The sequence below is a fragment of the Chelonia mydas genome, chromosome 4 (genome assembly GCF_015237465.2).
Source record: "Chelonia mydas isolate rCheMyd1 chromosome 4, rCheMyd1.pri.v2, whole genome shotgun sequence".
Taxonomy (NCBI): domain Eukaryota; kingdom Metazoa; phylum Chordata; order Testudines; family Cheloniidae; genus Chelonia; species Chelonia mydas.
In genome coordinates, this window is record NC_057852.1 from 29128612 (window position 1) to 29147617 (window position 19006).

General features: G+C 43.0%; 1 protein-coding gene across 7 annotated transcripts in view; it reads right to left on the reverse strand.

Moving 5' to 3' along the window:
- Window positions 1–10132, reverse strand: part of EMCN (endomucin) — an 87188-nt gene extending 77056 nt beyond the window's left edge. For 2 of the 7 annotated variants that reach the window (XR_006290435.1, XR_006290434.1), the window contains exon 1: window positions 9873–10132. Coding sequence is in view for 3 of the 7 variants with exons in the window: in XM_043545514.1 (XP_043401449.1) it covers window positions 9873–9957 (85 nt within the window). In the remaining 4 variants the exon portion in view is untranslated. The remainder of the gene's footprint in view (window positions 1–9872) is intronic. The other 5 variants (XR_006290433.1, XM_043545513.1, XR_003565098.3 and 2 more) reach the window with 3 other exon arrangements.
- Between the last annotated feature and the right edge of the window lie 8874 nt (window positions 10133–19006).

A 19006-nucleotide genomic window follows, 5' to 3' on the forward strand; every position in this document is an offset into this window, starting at 1 on the left:
TCTACAACCTACAGCAAACACACCAGAACATCCAAGTGCAAGTTAAAATGAGATTAAATGTTGTTTTGAAAATACTTTGTCAACACATTGGGGTGGCGGGGGGGGGGGTGGCTGTGATACAGGTGAGTCCTGTCTGTTTTCTCCTATAGTCCCTGGAGCCGAACAAGTTGCCCATCTTCTTCACCACAGATGAGACTAATGGTCACGTCCCCCTTCTGGAAAAGGAACATTGTCCCTCTCAGAGTCCAATTCTAGGCCTGAACCCAGGAATAATTACCACAATCCCATATTCGGCAAGCTCCTCCAAGTCAGAATTCTCACCCCCGCTCTCCGACCCCAAAGTAAGGCAGGTTAAAATGCAGCAGTCCTCCAGCCCTGCACTCTGGGGCCCATCTCCAAGCCACACATCCAAGAGTCAACAATTTCTCCAATTACTATGCACCTATTCCAGGGCCTCCACATCTCCAGCAATTCTCCATGCTTCTTGCAGCTCTTCTCTCACAGCCCTCCACTCAGCTGTTCTGCAAGAGGGCTCCCTGCAGCATTCCACTCCTCGGGCCTCTTTGTTTGGAGTCCCACCCCTGCTCATGGGAACCTCCCTCCAGAATCAACTCTCTGGTTCCTGGGCTCAGCCTGCACTGAGTGAGCTGGTTCTTCCCCTTTATCGAGGATTCTCTGCACAAGTCTTCTACTTAGCAGGGTTCCCCCACTCTGGCCAGTTCTCTCCAGCAACTCCTATCCATAGCACTCTCCCAACAGTGTTCTCACTGAACTTCACCAGCAGCTCTTGACTACTGTTCTTTTGAGTCTCATAGAGCTCTTGACTGGCAACTGTCACCAGCTCCTTACTGCTCCTTCCCTATTCCCTTTTCACAATTGCTGCCTGAGTCTTCACAGAGGCCAGGTGCTCTCTATCAGGCCTAGTTGGGAAGGACCTAACCCACCACAGGAGAACTGGACCCATTTCCTCTTTAGGGGGCCTTATGCACTACTGGAGCAATTCACATGGCTTATATCACAGGCCAGGATCTGGCCCAGGGATTCCAATACCCCAGTTTAAAAATGGGATAGCTGTTTCCTTGCATGGCCTGGTCTTGGGCTTGCCAAGTGCAGATTATGGGATTTTATTAGAGCCTGGCCTAGATTCCTGACTTGTTGTATGGAAGCAACAGTTCCTACATATCCACTGGGCCAAGTTCTGTGTCAAATGACACCCCTTGCAATCCTATTGAATTTTGACAGTTTTGCCAAGAGTTTTAGTCAGGGGAGAATTTTTCCAGCAGCGGCCATAGTTTTATAGCATCCCAACCCTGACATACCTTTTTCCTAACCAATTACAATGTACATTTTTAAACATGGTATTTATAAAAAGTAGACGATCAGTCTTAAATTTCCTTCAGCATAAAATTAGAAATTCACTGCAGTACAAAATCAGTAACATCTCTCTGTGGGTTGATGCTCTGTGGTCTGAACATTCTTTAAACTGTAATGATAGCTTCACGGCAGAATGTCACCAGTTAGAACCTTCATTAGTCTAGTTGGAGACAGTATGTCTGGAAAGAGTTTTGTCACTTATGTATCCACAGATTTTGCAGAGGCTGGAGATAAGCATGTAGGTAAACAGAAGGTCAAACACTGAGCTTCTTACTCGTTCTTTAATTAGGAAAAGCTCATTGAGTTCAGTGGATATTTTGCCTCTGGATTTGGTCCAGATATAGGAGACAGAAAAACCCAGAAAAAAGCACACCAAAGTCATTTCAAGTGAGAAAATGTATAAAAGCAATACATCCTCTAGTTTGGTATTTTTAATATTATATAGTGTCGTGTTTGCAGCCAGAGGTGGCTGAATTTAATATTCCCTAAGGATCCAGCTTCCATTTGTTCTGGCTGCACATCATGCCCTGCTCACCGGTCAAGTGAGCTATTTCTATTCTCAGCTTGTGTTTCCTTATCTTATCCACCTGCATTGAACCTGCCTTTGTGTTTGGGTGTAAAACATACTACAGAACAGAACAAAAATTGTAAGTTTACCTTTGAAATCCACAAGCCATTATTGGCCCAACATGAGACAGCAGTAATGAGTCAAAGGAATGTGTCGGGAGGGAGAACACCACCTGCCCATGAACTAAAGCTCAATTAAAGGCTAGAGTAAATTCCATTTACTGCAATTGGATGTTTGAAAATGTCCATCTTGCAAATTGATTTCAGATGTCCCCACCTACGAACAATCGGCAAACCCCAAAATGTTTAGAGTGCAAGTTCAAGTTCAGTTCAGATAAGCATCCAAAATTCAGCCAATTACCCAAAGCCTATTCAATTTCTTGAGTCTGCAAAACTGAGCTGATACAGCATTTGAGGTCTCAACCAAAACAGGAGGGGAAAGGGACACAGAATGGGAAGAAAACATATTCAAGTGTTGCAATAGCTCAAAAAAATGGTTCCCTTTGCATCTAGTTCCTAAAACAAATGAAGGTTTGTGTATATGGGGACATGAGCGAGGGAAGGAGAGGAGAACAGTTTGTCCATCGCTTCTGGCTACAATTAACGATACTTACAAACTCAAAGCACACCTAAATAGAAATGCAAACAACCATCACTTGAAAGTGCTCCTGTTAATTAGTATCATTTTGTCATCATCAATTGTCTCAAGCTGCAAAGCTGGAATCTGGTTTGTCTGGTTATAGAGATGGGGTGACCCCCAAAGCTCAGCAGTGTTCAGATCTGGGGGCTTTGTTTAGGTTCATCTCATTTAGGGTTTGACACAAAGCCTAATGAAGTCAATGGAAAGACTTCAAATGACTTCAGTGCCCTTTGGATCAGGCCTGTAGTGCCAAATTCTGCCTCACCACCATCCCACACACCTGCCCACCCACACTAATTTAATAGTACCTTTCTCTGCCAGTACTCCTGTTTGTTTCGAATGCCTGATTTTGACAGGAGTGCTTGGTGGGCAAAGTGCTACTCACTGTCACAAAGAGTCACAGAATCAGATGCTTAGTGAATATATGTACTGTGCTGTGAAGAAGATATGCATTGTAGAAGTGCTAGGTATTATTCTATAAGCACATGCTAATGCCTACACTCCACTGAAAACAATTAGAGAACAAGCTTCACTTTAGTCTTGGTTCATTTCTTCAGGAAAATAAATCTTGGTGTTGATTCAGACGGAGTGTCTGTATTTGATCATCATCAAAGGTGGGGACCATTGAATTGTGGAGGTAAATGCATGGTTACGCAGGTGCTGTCGGAGAGAGGGCTTTGGATTCTTCGCCCATGGCATGTTGTTTCAGGAAGAAGGATTGCTAGGAAGAGATGGAATCCACCTAATGAAGAGAGGGAAGAGCATCTTCGCTGGCAGGCTTGCTAACCTAATGAGGAGGGCTTTAAATAGGTTCGCTGGGGGATGGTGACCTGAGCCCGGAGGTAAGTGGGATACCCGGAGGAAACACAAGGAGGAGGGTGCAACAGGGGAGGCCTCCTGATTCATACTGAGAAAGTAGGGCAGTCAGCTAGTTATCTTAGGTGCCTGTACATGAACGCAAGAAGCCTGGGAAACAAGCAGGAAGAATTGGAAGTCCTGGCATAGTCAAGGAACTATGATGTGATTGGAATAACAGAGACTTGGTGGGGTAACTCACATGACTGGAGCACTGTCATGGATGGGTATAAACTGTTCAGGAAGGACAGGCAGAGGAGAAAAGGTGGAGGAGTTGCACTGTATGTAAGCGAGCAGTATGACTGCTCAGAGCTCCAGTACGAAACTGGAGAAAAGCCTCTTGAGAGTCTTTGGGTTAAGTTTAGAGGTGAGAGCAACAAGGGTGATGTCGTGGTGGGCATCTGCAATAGACCACCAGACCAGGTGGATGAGGTAGATGAGGGTTTCTTCGGACAACTAACAGAAGTTTCCAGATCACAGGCCCTGGTTATCATGGGGGAACGTCAATCACCCTGACATCTGCTGGGAGAGCAATACAGCAGTGCACAGACAATCCAGGAAGTTTTTGGAGAATGTTGGGGACAAATTCCTGGTGCAAGTGCTGGAGGAACCAACTAGGGGCCATGCTCCTCTTGACTTGCTGCTCACAAACAGGGAAGAATTGGTAGGGGAAGTAGAACTGGATGGCAACCTGGGCAGCAGTGACCATGAGATGATCGAGTTCAGGATCCTGACAAAAGGAAGAAAGGAGAGTAGCAGAATATGGACCCTGGACTTCAGAAAAGCAGACTTTGACTCCCTCAGGGAACTGATGGGCAGGATCTCCTGGGAGGCTAATATAAGGGAAAAAGGAATCCAGGAGAGCTGGTTGTATTTTAAAGAAGCTTTTTTGAGGGTGCAAGAACAACCATCCCAATGTGCAGAAAGAATAACAAATATGGCAGGCGACCAGACTGGCTTAACATAGAAATTTTCGGTGAGCTTAAACACAAAAAGGAAGCTTACAAGAAGTGGAAACTTGGACAGATGATCAGGGAGGAGTATAAAGATATTGCTCAAGCATGCAGGGGTATAATCAAGAAGGCCAAAGCACAATTGGAGTTGCATCTAGCAAGGGATGTGAATGGTAACAAGAAGGGTTTCTACAGCTATGTTAGCAACAACAAGGTGGTCAGGGAAAATGTGGGACCCTTACTGAATGGGGGAGGCATCTTGTGATAGATGATGTAGAAAAAGCTGAAGTACTCAATGCTTTTTTTGCCTTGGTCTTCACAGACAAGGTCAGCTCCCGGGCTGCTGCACTGGGAAGCACAGTATTGGGAGGAGGTGAGCAGCCCTCAGTGGTGAAAGAACAGGTTAAGGACTATTTAGAAAAGCTGGACATGCACAAGTCCATGGGGCCGGATCTAATGCAGCTGAGGGAGTTGGCTGATGTGATTGCAGAGCCGTTGGCCATTATCTTTGAAAACTTGTGGTGATTGTAGGAGGTCCCGGACGATTGGAAAAAGGCAAATATAGTGCCCATCCTTAAAAAAGGGAAGAAGGAGAATCCAGGGAACTACAGACGACAGCCTCACCTCAGTCCCTGGAAAAATCATGAAGCAGGTCCTCAAGGAATCCATTTTGAAGCAGTTGGAGGAGAGGAAGATGATCAGGATCAGTCAACATGGATTCACTAAGAGCAAGTCATGCCTGACCAACCTGATTGCCTTCTATGATGAGATAACTGGCTCTGTGGATATGGGGAAAGCAGTGGACGTGATATATCTTGACTTCAGCAAAGCTTTTGATACGGTCTCCCACAGTATTCTTGCCAGAAAGTTAAAAAAAAGTATGGATTGGATGAATGGACTATAAGGTGGATAGAAAGCTGGCTAGATTGTCAAGCTCAACAGGTAGTGATCAACAGCTTGATGTCTAGTTGGCAGCTGGTATCAAGTGGAGTGTCCCAGGGGTCTGTCCTGGGGCTGGTTTTGTTCAACATCTTCATTAATGATCTGGATGATGGGATAGATTGCACCCTCAGCAAGTTTTTAGATGACACTAAGCTGGGGGGAGAGGTAGATATGCTGGAGAGTAGGGATAGGGTTCAGAGCGACCTAGACAAATTAGAGGATTGGGCTAAAAGAAGTCTGATGAGGTTCAACAAGGACAAGTGCAGAGTTCTGCACTTAGGACAGAAGAGTCCCATGCACTGCTACAGGCTGGGGACCGACTGGCTAAGCAGCAGTTCTGCAGAAAAGGACCTGGGGAGTCTAATGGATGAGAAGCTGGATATGAGTCAAGAGTGTGCCCTTGTTGCCAAGAAGGCTAACGGCATATTGGGCTGCATTAGTAGGAGCATTGCCAGCAGATCGAGGGAAGTGATTATTCCCCTCTATTCAGCACGGGTGAGGCAACATCTGGAGTATTGCATCCAGTTTTGGGGCCCCCACTACAGAAAGGATGTGGACAAATTGGAAAGAGTCCAGCAGAGGGCAACAAAAATGATTAGGGGGCTGGGGCACATGATTTACGAGGAGAGGCTGAGGGAACTGGGCTTATTTAGTTTGCAAAAGAGAAGAGTGAGGGGGGATTTGATAGCAGCCTTCAACTACCTGAAGGGAGGTTCTAAAGAAGATGGAGCTCGGCTGTTCTCAATGGTGGCAGATGACAGAACAAGGAGCAATGGTCTCAAGTTGCAGTGGGGGAGGTCTAGGTTGGCTATTAGGAAATACTATTTCACTAGGAAGGTGGTGAAGCACTGGAATGGGTTATGTAGGGAGCTGGTGGAATCTCCATCCTTAGAGGCTTTTAAGACCCGGCTTGACAAAGTCCTGGCTGAGATGATTTAGTTGGTGTTGGTCCTGCTTTGAGCAGGGGGTTGGACTAGATGGCCTCCTGAGGTCTCTTCCAACCCTAATCTTCTATGATCCCATAGCTCACAGCTCTTTGGCCCAATTTCTCTCCCAGCTGTCCCTCCCTCCCTGTTACCTCTTTTCCCCAGGTAATAGGTAGTTGGAAGCATGATGAATCAGCCCAGGAAGCACTTCTGTGCTAAGGTATATGTATATTTTGGTGCAGACGGGGATAGCGGGAAATGTGGTTAGGCGAGAGCACTTTAATTCTAGAGTCAAGGAATTCCCAAGTCCACTATGAAGTCTGGGATTCAGAGAAGCCTTTAGACTAGAGTTGAGTTGTCAGGAAGGTTCTGGGGCTTTTATTCTGCTATCAATGGATCCTGAACATTTCTAGATTCATCCAGCCTCCAATAATACGCTTGTGCATGAGAGTCCAAAGAATTTCATATCGAAACTCTAATGGAAAAATTTTAGGAAAATATTGCTAGCTCACAGACTGAATTTAGATCCTAAAATTTTCCAGTCCTGTGGGGGCTGCCAACTTCTCTTTCTCTTTGTATTTTTTTCTTGCAGGAGGCTGAGTCCAGTATTCATCAAGCTGTAGTTAATCCCTGCAGGCTAAGGAAGATGACAACTATATGTCCTTTTGGGGAGAACATTCAAAAACACTGCAGATCATAATAGTTGCATCTGTATGTGTGTATGTGTGTGGAGAGGTTCCAGACAAATCCACAAATCGCAAACATTTCAATGAGTGTTGGGCCCAAAATGCACAATTTGGATGCAGTTCCAAACTTCTCAATAGTGTTGGGATGGGAGTGTTCACCTCTTAGGCTATGGTTGGCTGAATCTATAATTTCAACTAAATATAATTCTAAAATATGACAGTGCCTCCTATTAAGTGGGACGGAGTCTTTTGCCAGAATGTGGGAATATTTACAATCCATTGCACAAAAAGGGATGCACACAGGACTGTATAGTTTTGAGATGCATTTGAAGGCACGCAACACACATTAAGATAGGGAGATGCAAAAAACGGCTCTGTCATTTCCTGCCTCCATTGGTAGTCAATACCTGATGCTTCAGAGGGTGATGTATGTCCTCCCCACACACCCTGTAATGCTCCCAGACAATTGTGAAAAGCCACACATTATCTGAAGATATGAGAAGGGGAGACCATTGGAAGTCTTCAGGGTATGTCTAAAGTGCAGCTGAATGGAACACTCCTACCCTTGGCAGACACTCAAGATAGCGGAGGTGGAGCTAGCTTGCTAAAACCAGCAGTGTGGGGTTGCAACTCAGGGCCCTGGATCTGAGCTTGAGTGGCTATTCAGAATTTCTGCCAGAGCTGCAACTTCCCACTCTAGCACGAGCCCCACCACCATGAGTCTTTCCACCCAGGTCACTGCTAGCTGCAATGAAAGCATACTCTCAGAGACTAGAGGAGCAGCCAGTTAGCTTTGAGAGGGCCACTTACTAGGTCCCTAAGATGGGGAACATATGTCGACTGACTTTAAAAAAAAAGTGAGGTTGCCTTAACTGCATTTTCCTTAAAGGGACACTGTCAACTTAAATCACAGTTACTGCCTGCCATTTTTTACCTGCTGTTGCGACAAGGAACACCTAATCAAATTAAATTAAAGGAAAAATAACCCTCAGTTTTCTCAGTCTGTTCACTTTGAGCATTTGACAGAACTTTGTGCGTATAACAGTTTCACTCTCCCCATATAGTCTCTGGGTGGGTCTTTCACACGGCAATAGGAGAAAAAAATATTTTTAAAAAATAGGAAAGTGGGATTATAAAATAACAGAAACTAGCAGGGGGATTCAGTAGCAAGTGTTGTACCTGAATCCGCTCATCTCATTTTTTGAAACTGGTCAGATTTCAAGTTAACAGTGTCCCTTTCAGTCGGATTGTGTCAAACATGAGGGGATTCCTTTCTGTCCTCCACAGATTATCAATTTATGAAGTTTTCCAGCTCCACTCACGTTTCATTTGTATGGTAGAGATGGAGACATACGCTTTGTATTTTTCCACCCATGGTCTTCCTTTTATTCTTATTATTTTACCAGTGGAGTTTCAGCATGTCTGCCTTGAGTTTAAGATTTTTATAACAGAATAAAATAGTTACAAGCAAATGACCATTACTTGATGATATTGGCTAATTCAGCGTGATGAGCACTACCCAATCATTCCCATTCAGCGACAGGAGAGGTGTTAGGAAATGCATTGGACAGAAATCGTAGCTCTCCTTTGCATCCCCTTTAACCTGTGCATGTTGCTTTCTAATAAGCTTTTACAAACAGCACCGCTGAGCCTGCTCCTACTGAACTAATCCCACCTTGCTTTTCAAAAGACCTGCAATGAAGTCAAGGTTTAACAATGGCAGGAAGGCGGCTCGTTCTAACCCCAGCAGACAGAGCATAAATAGCAGCCCAAACACGTACTTACAGAGTTCATACTGACCTGGCAGGGTTTGAAAAGCAAATTTTCCTGTAGCAACAATATTACCTGTCAATCTCCATCATGTTTTTAACAGCAATGAGCCAGAATAACAACACAAGTTACACCACACAAGACACACTTGTTTCTTTGTGCCATCAATTTCTAACATGTAACCCAAGTAAAAGTTTGAGGACACAGTGGCCTGCAATTACTTAATCCATTAATAACAGAGTTTCTATTCACTGGTTAGTAGCCAGTCACTGAAAGCCATCTGCTCTAATGACATCTGTAAAAGCTATGACTACAGATCTGCTGCATAATGGGCCAAAAAATTAGAGAGAGAAAATCAGCTTTGTTTTCAAATTAATCCTTGATAAAGATGATGAGATGACAGTTTAAGTTATAGTTGCTTCCCACTCTAATGAAAAGTAATTTATTCTGCTTTGAAAGTACACAAACTTTTATGCAGAAAAACATTAGAAAAAGCAAGTCAATGGCCATTATGTCACCTAGTATCATCAAGTATTTGGAGGCGGGAGTAACTTTTTCACATTGCAGAACTAAAACACTACTGCCCTGGGCATTGTGGGATTACTGGAGGAATGTTACAAGTCTACATGTATTTGTGGTCAACATACACTGGCTTCTGATAAGCAGACTTGGCCAAATTCATTGCTGGTGTAATTCCAGTGAAGTCAGCAGGGTTACACCCGGACACACTTTAAGTTCCCCAATGTGTTAAATGGTATTTTCAAATCTGACAAACATTTCAAATCCTTTTAAAAGTCCCCAAAATATATTTTTCACAGGAGAAGAGGGAAAACATTTTTTGAGTAAATGGCTTTTCCCACTTGCTGGGTGCTTTTAATCCCTCAGGTTTGGGAGGCTCATGACAGCTGGACAGAGATAGGCCACAGAAACTGATCGGTCAGTAGGCTGTTTCACTATAGACATTTAATTCGATTAAAAACCAATGCCCTCCTTGCATTCCTCCAAATGCAGTTACTCAGGCCATTCATGTGGGAATGAACGACTGAGCTGCTATAGTACAGAGAGGTGAAGCCTAGCAGACACCCATAAACTGTGCCCAAGCGCACTTAGCTGCTTACCAAGAAAGTCAGAAGAGTGACAGAGAAGAGTGCACTCTTACCATTTGCAGTGCAGACGCTGAACATGGCCAGGGAGAGGAGGGCAGCTCCAAGCAGATTCATACTTGTAATCTGTAGCATGGGCATTCCCTTGCAGAGCCAGGCAGCGTGTTCTCTCTCTCTGTGAGGCAGGCCCTAATTAGTAAGTGGAAAAGGTGTGCAGAGACTGTGCAAAGTCACTGCCCATTCCAGCTTATTTTGGGGACTTTGATAAAGAACAGGAGGAAACGCAGCGTATTCCCTCCGAGAGTTCAATACAGAGGAGACTTATTGTTTCAGTCCTTACAGGAACTCATTTCCTTTGGCAGTCAACTGTGTTTTTGTTAATACTTTATTTTGTGTTTTTTTCAGCCCAGAGGCCAGGAAAGGTTCTAAAGAGAGGCAGATCTTTCTTTAGAATGGTGTACATCAGACCAATTTTTTGTAACATATTTTGGATATTTTTAAAAGGGGACACTTAATAGTGACGGTCCAAACAAGGGCCATTTTATAGCAAGGTATTGAAATACAGAGCAAACTGCAATTTAATATAGTCTGCAACTGAATAAATGGTAATATTTTAAGACAGGAAACCTTGGAATTCCAACTGCATGGCCAGAGATGACTCAGAATCAACAGTGAGCACCAGGTGGCCTGGCATACAGGTAATTGCTGCTGGTCTTTTGCAATCTCCCAAAGAGAAGGGAATGCACCATGAACCCAGAATACCTTTCCCTTACCCCAAGGTTATGTCCCAGGATGGGAAGATCTAATTATGAAATGCAGTCTGAGTAAGTCATACTCTGCATTTGATATGAAATGGCAGGTCATTTTAACAGCCACATTCCATAGCCAGAAGGAGAGGCATTTGGACTGCCTATGAGAAACTTAGATTGGCTAACTCCCATTCTGTACTCAGTGCAGAAGCATTCAAACGATTCTTGGTCAGTCACTACTGATACGGCTGGTCATAAATGGGCTAAAAAAACCCTTCAGTTTTTCTCTAAAAATGTTGAAAATTTCAAAACCAGCTCTAATCACTGCATCCAGAGTCGGACTCATAGTACCATGAGGTATATTCTTGTTCTGCTGTACAGTGATTTCTAATCTTAATTCACTGCACCGTGTGATGAGACTATATCCTTAAAAGTATAACTCTCTACCAGGCTTTCTAATGAGCTAGAGTCCTCCTCTACTTTGACCTCCCCTCCTCCTCCTTCTCAAAAGAGACCTTGGTGGAGCTCTGTGATACAGCCGTTGGTGCCAGCTGGCAAAGGGTTCAGCAAACTCTGTGCCAGCAACTCCTAACAGGCCTGACAAACTCACTACTTCTAACACTATTTATAGTATTTATCCTGCAAGTGTCTTGTAAGGTATCACATGAAAGGCGGTGAGACACACTGGTCATTAATATCATAGTGCAGTGGTTCCCAAACTTGTTCTGCTGCTTGTGCAGGGAAAGCCCCTGGCGGGCCCAGCCAGTTTACCTACCTGCCGCATCCGCAGGTTCGGCCGATCGCGGCTCCCAGGGGCCGTGGTTCGCTGCTCCAGGTAAACAAACCAGCCCGGCCTGCCAGGGGCTTTCCTTGCACAAGCGGCGGAAGAAGTTTGGGAACCACTGTCCTAGTGAAACGTGTGCATTGACACTATATGAGGAATTACATATTTTCTACTGATATTATGCTTTCAAATACATATCCAAGGGAGAAACATATTTCTTCCAGACTGGAGGGAAGGTAGTTATCACTCCCATATGAAAATTAAGCATTGTGATCCAGACACACTGGGAGCTACATTTACAGGTGAAGTAAACAGGAAAAACAAGTTAACATGGGGATAAGAGGGCAACATGACAAAGCACACTGGAGAACAACCAGCTGGAACGCATTTCAAAGGTTCACTGAACTATAACAGAACATGTAAGGACAACACCCTGTTATTCAATTTACCGAAGAACACTCTTGGAGGAGGAGGAGGAGGAGGAGGGTTTTTGATCATTTGGTTGTAGGTTTGACTGAAAACCAGCAAGTTCTGCAGAAAGGCTGAGGGTGCAAAACAGCTTCAGTCAAGAATTGTGGTCTGTTAAGATGTAGTTTCTAGAAAGTGCATTATACTTTTGTTTTATTTGTACCCAATTCTGTTTCCATTACCCTTACTTAAATGCAGTGCTTAATTTGTGTCAGAGCTTGCCAGGCCTGAGCCCTGGCACCTCTAGGCTCGACAGTTAATAACTGTGGCACCTCTGGGTTTGTTGTGTCAGTTATGAAAGTAAAAAAATTGCTTGAGCCCCAGCACTTCTTTCATTACAAATTAAGCACTGCTTAAATCTCTATCTTTGTTAATAAACTTATTCTCATGTTATGATAAATACATCTCAGTGCTTTGCGATTAAGCAAATGTGTGAAACCTGAGTTGTAACCTTCCAGTTGTGTGTATACTGTCTCATTAGGAGGCAGCTTACTGGGTTATTCCTTTGAATGGCCAGAGACAGGGACTAGATAGTACAAGGGAATGCTCTTCAAAGGCAGGTTCGGGAATTGGGGTGGACCTAATGGTAACCTGAAAAGCAAAATAGGACTGGCAGAGTCCTGCGAGAAAACCATGAGGAACAACTGACCTCATGAACTGCCTGATCTAATAATTAGCACAGCATACAGTAATATGTGGGTAATTTGTTCCTGCTGCTGGTAAAACAAGAAAAGGGGTTGGGGGGAAAGAGTCTCTACACATACGTGTTTGGTGCTCATATCTTTTTTCATTTACGTCTTATAAAACCAAAACTATACTCCAGAGCTCATAGTGCAGCTGCAGATTATTTTAGGAGTCCTGGGAGTCAGTACAGATCATCTTGTTTTTGTGCCCTGCCCAGTCCTCACTCCTAAGCACTCAGATACCACAGAATATGCTCCAAGGAGAAAATCCGGGATATATACCTTAACAAACTTAAAACTGCCTTTACCAAACAAGGACACTCCACCGGAGAAGTAGATCATATCATGAAACGTGATAACCAAATATCCCAAGAGAACCTGCTTCAATACAGAAATAAAACCCTCTGTGACTGCACATAGCACCCTAGCACCCTACACTGGAACCCATACAGGGTATCAGACAACTAAAACCCATACTCAGTGGGGATCCCAACCTGAAAGAAATCTTTCCTGGACCCTGACTTCTGGCCTTCACCTCCCCCTCGCCCCAACCTCTCCATGCTCATTATCAGAAGCAAGCTTCTCACAGACCATGACACACCAACTCGAAGCAGCACCAGACCCCACCAGAAGAACAGATGCAAAGCTTGCAGACATATCTCCACTGCTACAATGATCAACCTCCTCCCCCCCACAACACACCTTTCAATTTCAATGGATCCCACACATGCCTATCCCAGCACATGGCTGTGACATTCAATACCTCACAGTGTGTGTAAGTGCAGTGCCTATCAGATGAGAACAGCATCACAATGAGAGAGGAATACCCCAGGTTGGTGGGACAGGGGGCTCACCAGGCCCACAGTCCAGGTTGTACCCTGAGGACCCCGTCACAGTGGTATACCTCGTCCAGTGCACTATATGCCCCAACAACAACTAGGTGGATGAAACCAGACAGTCACTATGCTCTCAAACTCACAGAGAAAAATGATAGAAAAAAAACATATTATCACCTGTGGGTGAACACTTTTCACAAAGTGCTAACTCTATATCTGACCTGTCAGTTCTCATCGTCAAAGGAAACCTGCACAACACTGTCAAAAGACGAGCCTGGGAGTTTAAATTCATGATTCTGCTTAACACTAAAGCTACATCTACTCTGCACTTTCATTGGTAAAATTTTTGTTGCTCGGGGGTGTGAAAAAACACACCCCAACCAACAAAAGTTTTACGGACGAGAAGTGCTGGTGTGAACAGCACTTTGTCGGCAGAAGACGCTCTCCTACCAACAAAGCTACCGCCGCTTATTGGGGATGGTTTTATTTTGTCGGCAGGATAGCTCGCTCCTGCCAACAAAGAGCAGCTACATTGCATACCTTACAGCTGTGCCACTGTAAGCTGCACATTATAGACATAGCCTTAATATCATGGACTGAACAGAGACACTGGATTTATGGCTTATTACAACAATCTGTAACCCACTGATGCCCTCTTTTTTCTGATGACTGCAGAGGTGTTAACAGGTCACTCTATCTTCAATGGTCCCTTCCAATATGTGCTCACTACTTACTCTAAACAATCTGTTCCACCTTTCATTTTGCTGTGACTCTGGGAGTTCCTTTCCCAGACCTGAAGAAGAGCTCTGTGTGGCTTGAAAGCTTGTCTCTCTCACCAACAGAAGTTGGTCCAATAAAAGATATCACCTCACCCATCTTGCGTCGTAAGCCAATAGAGAGTTTGTAAAATACTAGGTCTACCCCATATCATTTGATTAAAACTTCTGAGGTAGCAATTAGACTTTCAGCTGATACCGAATTGTATGTATGCATCTTTATTTATGAGAAAATAGGATCAAAATTTCCTTAAAGTGACATGGGTATAAATGGAGTTTATCTCCCCTGGGCCAGAGCCTCAGCTGGAGTAATTCAGCATAGCGCTATTATTTTAATGGAGCTATGGCAATTGAGGATATGGTTCTTTGGCTTTGGTAGCTGCTCCAGACTTATATGGTGTAACTGAGAGCAGAACTTGGCTCTTTTTGTTGTTACTTAGCAACTAAACCATCCACCGCTTGGCTGACTCTTGCCTTTCTGATCAGAAGTCACATTCCTGACTTGGAGAGGCAATGTGTTGGTTAACAACAAATATCCATCTAAACACCACAAGGAAAGGAGGAGGAGATACTTTGGGGTAACATGAGAAGCTGCACTCTCAAAGAACTATTAATACTGATATGCTAATATTGCCACATCACTGGTTAGACGCAGACTCAGACATGCTGACAGCAACAGTGGAGGGAGGGTGATGGAGAGAATGTGACTGGCTGCATCAAGCTAAATTGCATGCTTATGAGTGGGGAGTCTAGAGAGCTGCAAGAGAAGTTATAAACAACAATTCAGGGGGAAATTAAATATGGAAGCTTACAGACTTATGTCATGTAAAGACTCCCAAAATGTGTTAATGAGCTTTGCATCCTGTCCTGAGCTAATGAAATGGGAAACAATGAGTCATTCTCAGATTCTCTTGTGATTTGAAACTCATGGAATGATGATAATCGTGGCTGTCTCAGAGGAAACAAAACAGAAGTATGTGTTGGGCCAGGCCTTAATTTTCCAAAAAAGGTTGAATAAACCCAACCACTATCTTTCCAGACACAAATCTTGTCTTCATTGTGTTAAATTGAAATGAGCTAATTCTTCTTGGCATGGTTAAAAATAAACAGCAGTGTGGGAAGATAGGTACCTAAAGCATACCTCAGTCCTGTACATTCATATTTACTTTCTGTTCTGATTGTCATTTTCAATATGCGCAGGCATCATGCTTAAGAACATTAAAGTGGTGATGAGATGAACTTCTGTGGCTCTCTTTTTTCATTTGTTTTCCCCTGGAAACATCAGAGACAGAAGTTGCATTTTCTATCTTTGCTGTTCTTTTCTCTCATTCTTTTGTGTGTTCATCTTGTTTTGTCTTTTAGAAAACTGGATTGTACTTTAACACCACCAATGACAGCTCCAGTCCATTTCTATTAACACTTCTTCCCTAAACGAACAGTTATTAGCATCTTTAATAATATCTAAAAACTGTTGGACAAGAGGTGGGGGGGGGGAATCTTTCTAAAAACTCTTTACAGCTAAGGGGAAAGGTAACAAGGGATTTTATTAAAATGAAAGCCTTATTTAATACTTTACATTTGAAATGCTTTAACTTTTTCCTCCTTCTTTCCTGTATCTTTAATAAAAAGGTTAAAAGACTTCTAATGGTGTGTTTGCCATGGTAATAATCAGGCTGAAGTCTCTGTAGACCAAACCCTGAACCCTAATGCAACAATAACTGGGTTATATTAACATATTTGGCCCATATATTCTATCAAAATTAATAAAACAGTGGATCCCTCTCTCCTACATAACAATTGGAGGGCCCCTGGGGAGCTGAAGATAAACAAAAATAAGATACTTAACTGATTAATTGTTAAAATTGCCTTATTGACCTTGCCAGGACCCTTCACAATCTAGGAAATATAACAACAGGATATAACTATACTTTAAACAAAAATCAAAGCCAAATCTCAAACCTATTCCATATTTAGACATAAACTAAGCCAAAATCCTAACTACAAATTAAATCCAAACGTACAATCCTATTTCTAGAAACTAATCTTTTCAAGTAAAATTAAAATTTCATCTTTTGTCGTCTCAGGCTTTGTCCACATATAAAAAGTTGCAGCAATTTAACTAATCTGCTTTAGAAACTGATTTTGTTTGATCGGTGCAGTCCCCTTGCACAGACCCTTCAATTGTTGCCAGAGTGCCTTATGCTGGTTTAGTTTAAGTTCATTCCTTACTGATGGTTCAACTGTTGTAGGTAGAGCAGTGCTCAGTGCAAGATGAACCTGCAAAAATTCTGACAGCTATGGGCATGCAATGGTGATAAGTGAGTAACTTTACAAATGTGAGTAGTCCCTTTGACTTCAGCGGCAATACTCAGATGCATAAAGGTACTCATAGGATCGAAGTCTGAACTGTGAAAGTTACAGAAGATAAAATGGAATTTATCAGATGCTCACAGTTTACTCAATACTAGTAACTTGTAGTTGTTGACAGTTTATTGAGGGAAATGTTGATGATCTGTGAAGAATATGGGAGAGATCTGTATTATTTTTTATGACTATTGTATGTATCTCTGGTCAAATATGATTAATTCCAGCTGGAGCTCTCCAGTTATACCAGGAACCATTTAATGAGTAATCAAATTAATGGTGCTCAGATGGACTATTCAGTGAACCCATCGCTGAAAGTCTTCCTCCAACCCAACTGCAAAGGTGCATAAACAAGATGGACTAGGTTCAGGGGTCCCAGGACAAACTTTTGAAATGAATAAAAGGCTGCCTGAGAACTCAGGGAAGAGACACTCATTGGTGGGTCAGACTAAGAGGCAAAAGCTGGAGGGGTGCAGTCTGTCTCACTGAGCCTCAGTGCGGGGGGGCCTACTTCATCTTACAAGAAAGGCTAAGGTTTAGGTAAAATCGTATTCATATAGGCCTTTTGTTTTAACTTTTCTTTCTTCTGTGTGTGCTATGTTCCTATGGATAAATAATTCTTTGTTTTGAACAAGCTGTTCCCTATCACGGCACTTTTATACTGGCCACCGGCTCCTGGAGTGAAGTATATAACAGGAGGCAAAACCCAGCTGGACCTGAGGACACAGTTAATAAAACAGGGGTACTGTGTCCTGGTCACCCAGTGTAAGAGTAAAGGTGAATTGTGGGATTTTAATCTAAATAATATGGATATAGGCCTTTCATTTGTAAAGGTGCCCATGAGGAGACAGAAGTGAAAGGTACATCTTGCCCTGACTCATAACAGGAGCATTTACAAATTTTTAAGTGAGACCTACCCCTGAAATTTAGTAATTGTGTCTGAAACTATTTGATATATTTTGGATTTTATCTATTTATTGTACCCAAAGATAGTTTTCCTCTTTCTGCACTCCCATCTCTTTGCAATTCTTAGAGTGGGCCAGAGTGCCTCTTTCTGCAGAAAGACCCATGGGAAGTGACAAATGGGGATGGAAACTCAATGAGGTTATTCTCTTAGCGTGAAATTCTGCTTCCATTTAAGTCAATGGCAAAACTTCAATGCGACTAGGATTTCACCCTTAGATCATTCCACGGGAGGGAGGGAGTGTGTGTGATTAATTCCTTATGGGATGAATAGGCAGGTTCGTCTCCCACAGTCTCCCAATCCTTTGGGATCCAGTGCAGCAAAGGGCTACCAGTGCAGGAGACAAAGACACTGTGTTCCTGCTACTGCAGGGATCCCCTTTCATTCCCTGATATAGTGCTGTGCTGGAACTGCACTTCCTCAATCCACCACTGCTCTCAAGACCTCCAAGCACACACATGCTCACACATGAAGCAGAAAGGCTTTGCAGAATTATATGTTCAGTGGCTTGCCCATGGGGCTGCTGTAGATACAACGCACAAACTCCTAGTCCCACTCCAGTCTACATATTTAAAACGTAATAGCCATCTGTTGCAAAGTTTAGACCTAGAATGGTCCTAAATTCTTGGCTAGTGATATCAGAGGTTTGGTTTGGGTTGGGCTTGTTTATCCCTAAAAAGTAACTACCATCAAGTACCAATCAGTCAATGATAGGAGACAAATTAAGTGGAAGCTAAGAAAAGTGAACTATGCTGAAATGCAAGATTTTTTGTTCTTGTTACAGAGTAACAGTTGTGGCAGACTGTACCCCTGTGTTCACCACTATTACAAGACTAGGATACATTTTGTAGGAAATATGCCTTGTGAAGCATCATTTGAAAATTCAATCTACTGAACATTATTGTCCTGGTAAAATGCATGTAGCAACATTGTATGTAAAGTTAAGATTTTACAGTATGACATTGCTGAGACAGGCTCCAAGTTTAGAAAAGCAGCAAACCAGTTCCTCAAAGACAAAAGGCAAACTGACACCTCAGCCAGGTGTCAACAAAATCAATTGAATAAACACCTGGGTAAGCAGCAATTCTTTGACTGGGAAGATTGGTGTGAGTGAGAAATTTACATCTTGGCAGACAGAATTGCTGTTGCCTGAACCCCAGCTGGAGATGATCTTCAAAGGGGAAAAAAAGAACTATAGAAATGAGAAGAGAAGCCCCCAACCACTCCTCCCTTTCTTTCTGCTCACGTCACCTGCAACTGAAGGAACACTGAACTGGGGGAGGGATCCTGACTGAAGGACTTCAGCTAATGAAAGCAGGTGATAAGAAAAACCTTTGCTTTGAATTAATTTAGCTAGATAAGTTAGGTATTAGTTTGCGTTTTACCTTTTATTTCTTTGTAACCAATTCTGACTTTATGCCTCATTTTAAGTGATTACAAGCAATCTATCTTTCTGTAGTTAATAAACTTGTTTTATTGTTTTTATCTAAACCAGTGTGTTTGGATTGAAGTGTTTGAAACCTGCATTTGAGATAACAGAGTTTGTGCATATCATTTTCTATTAAT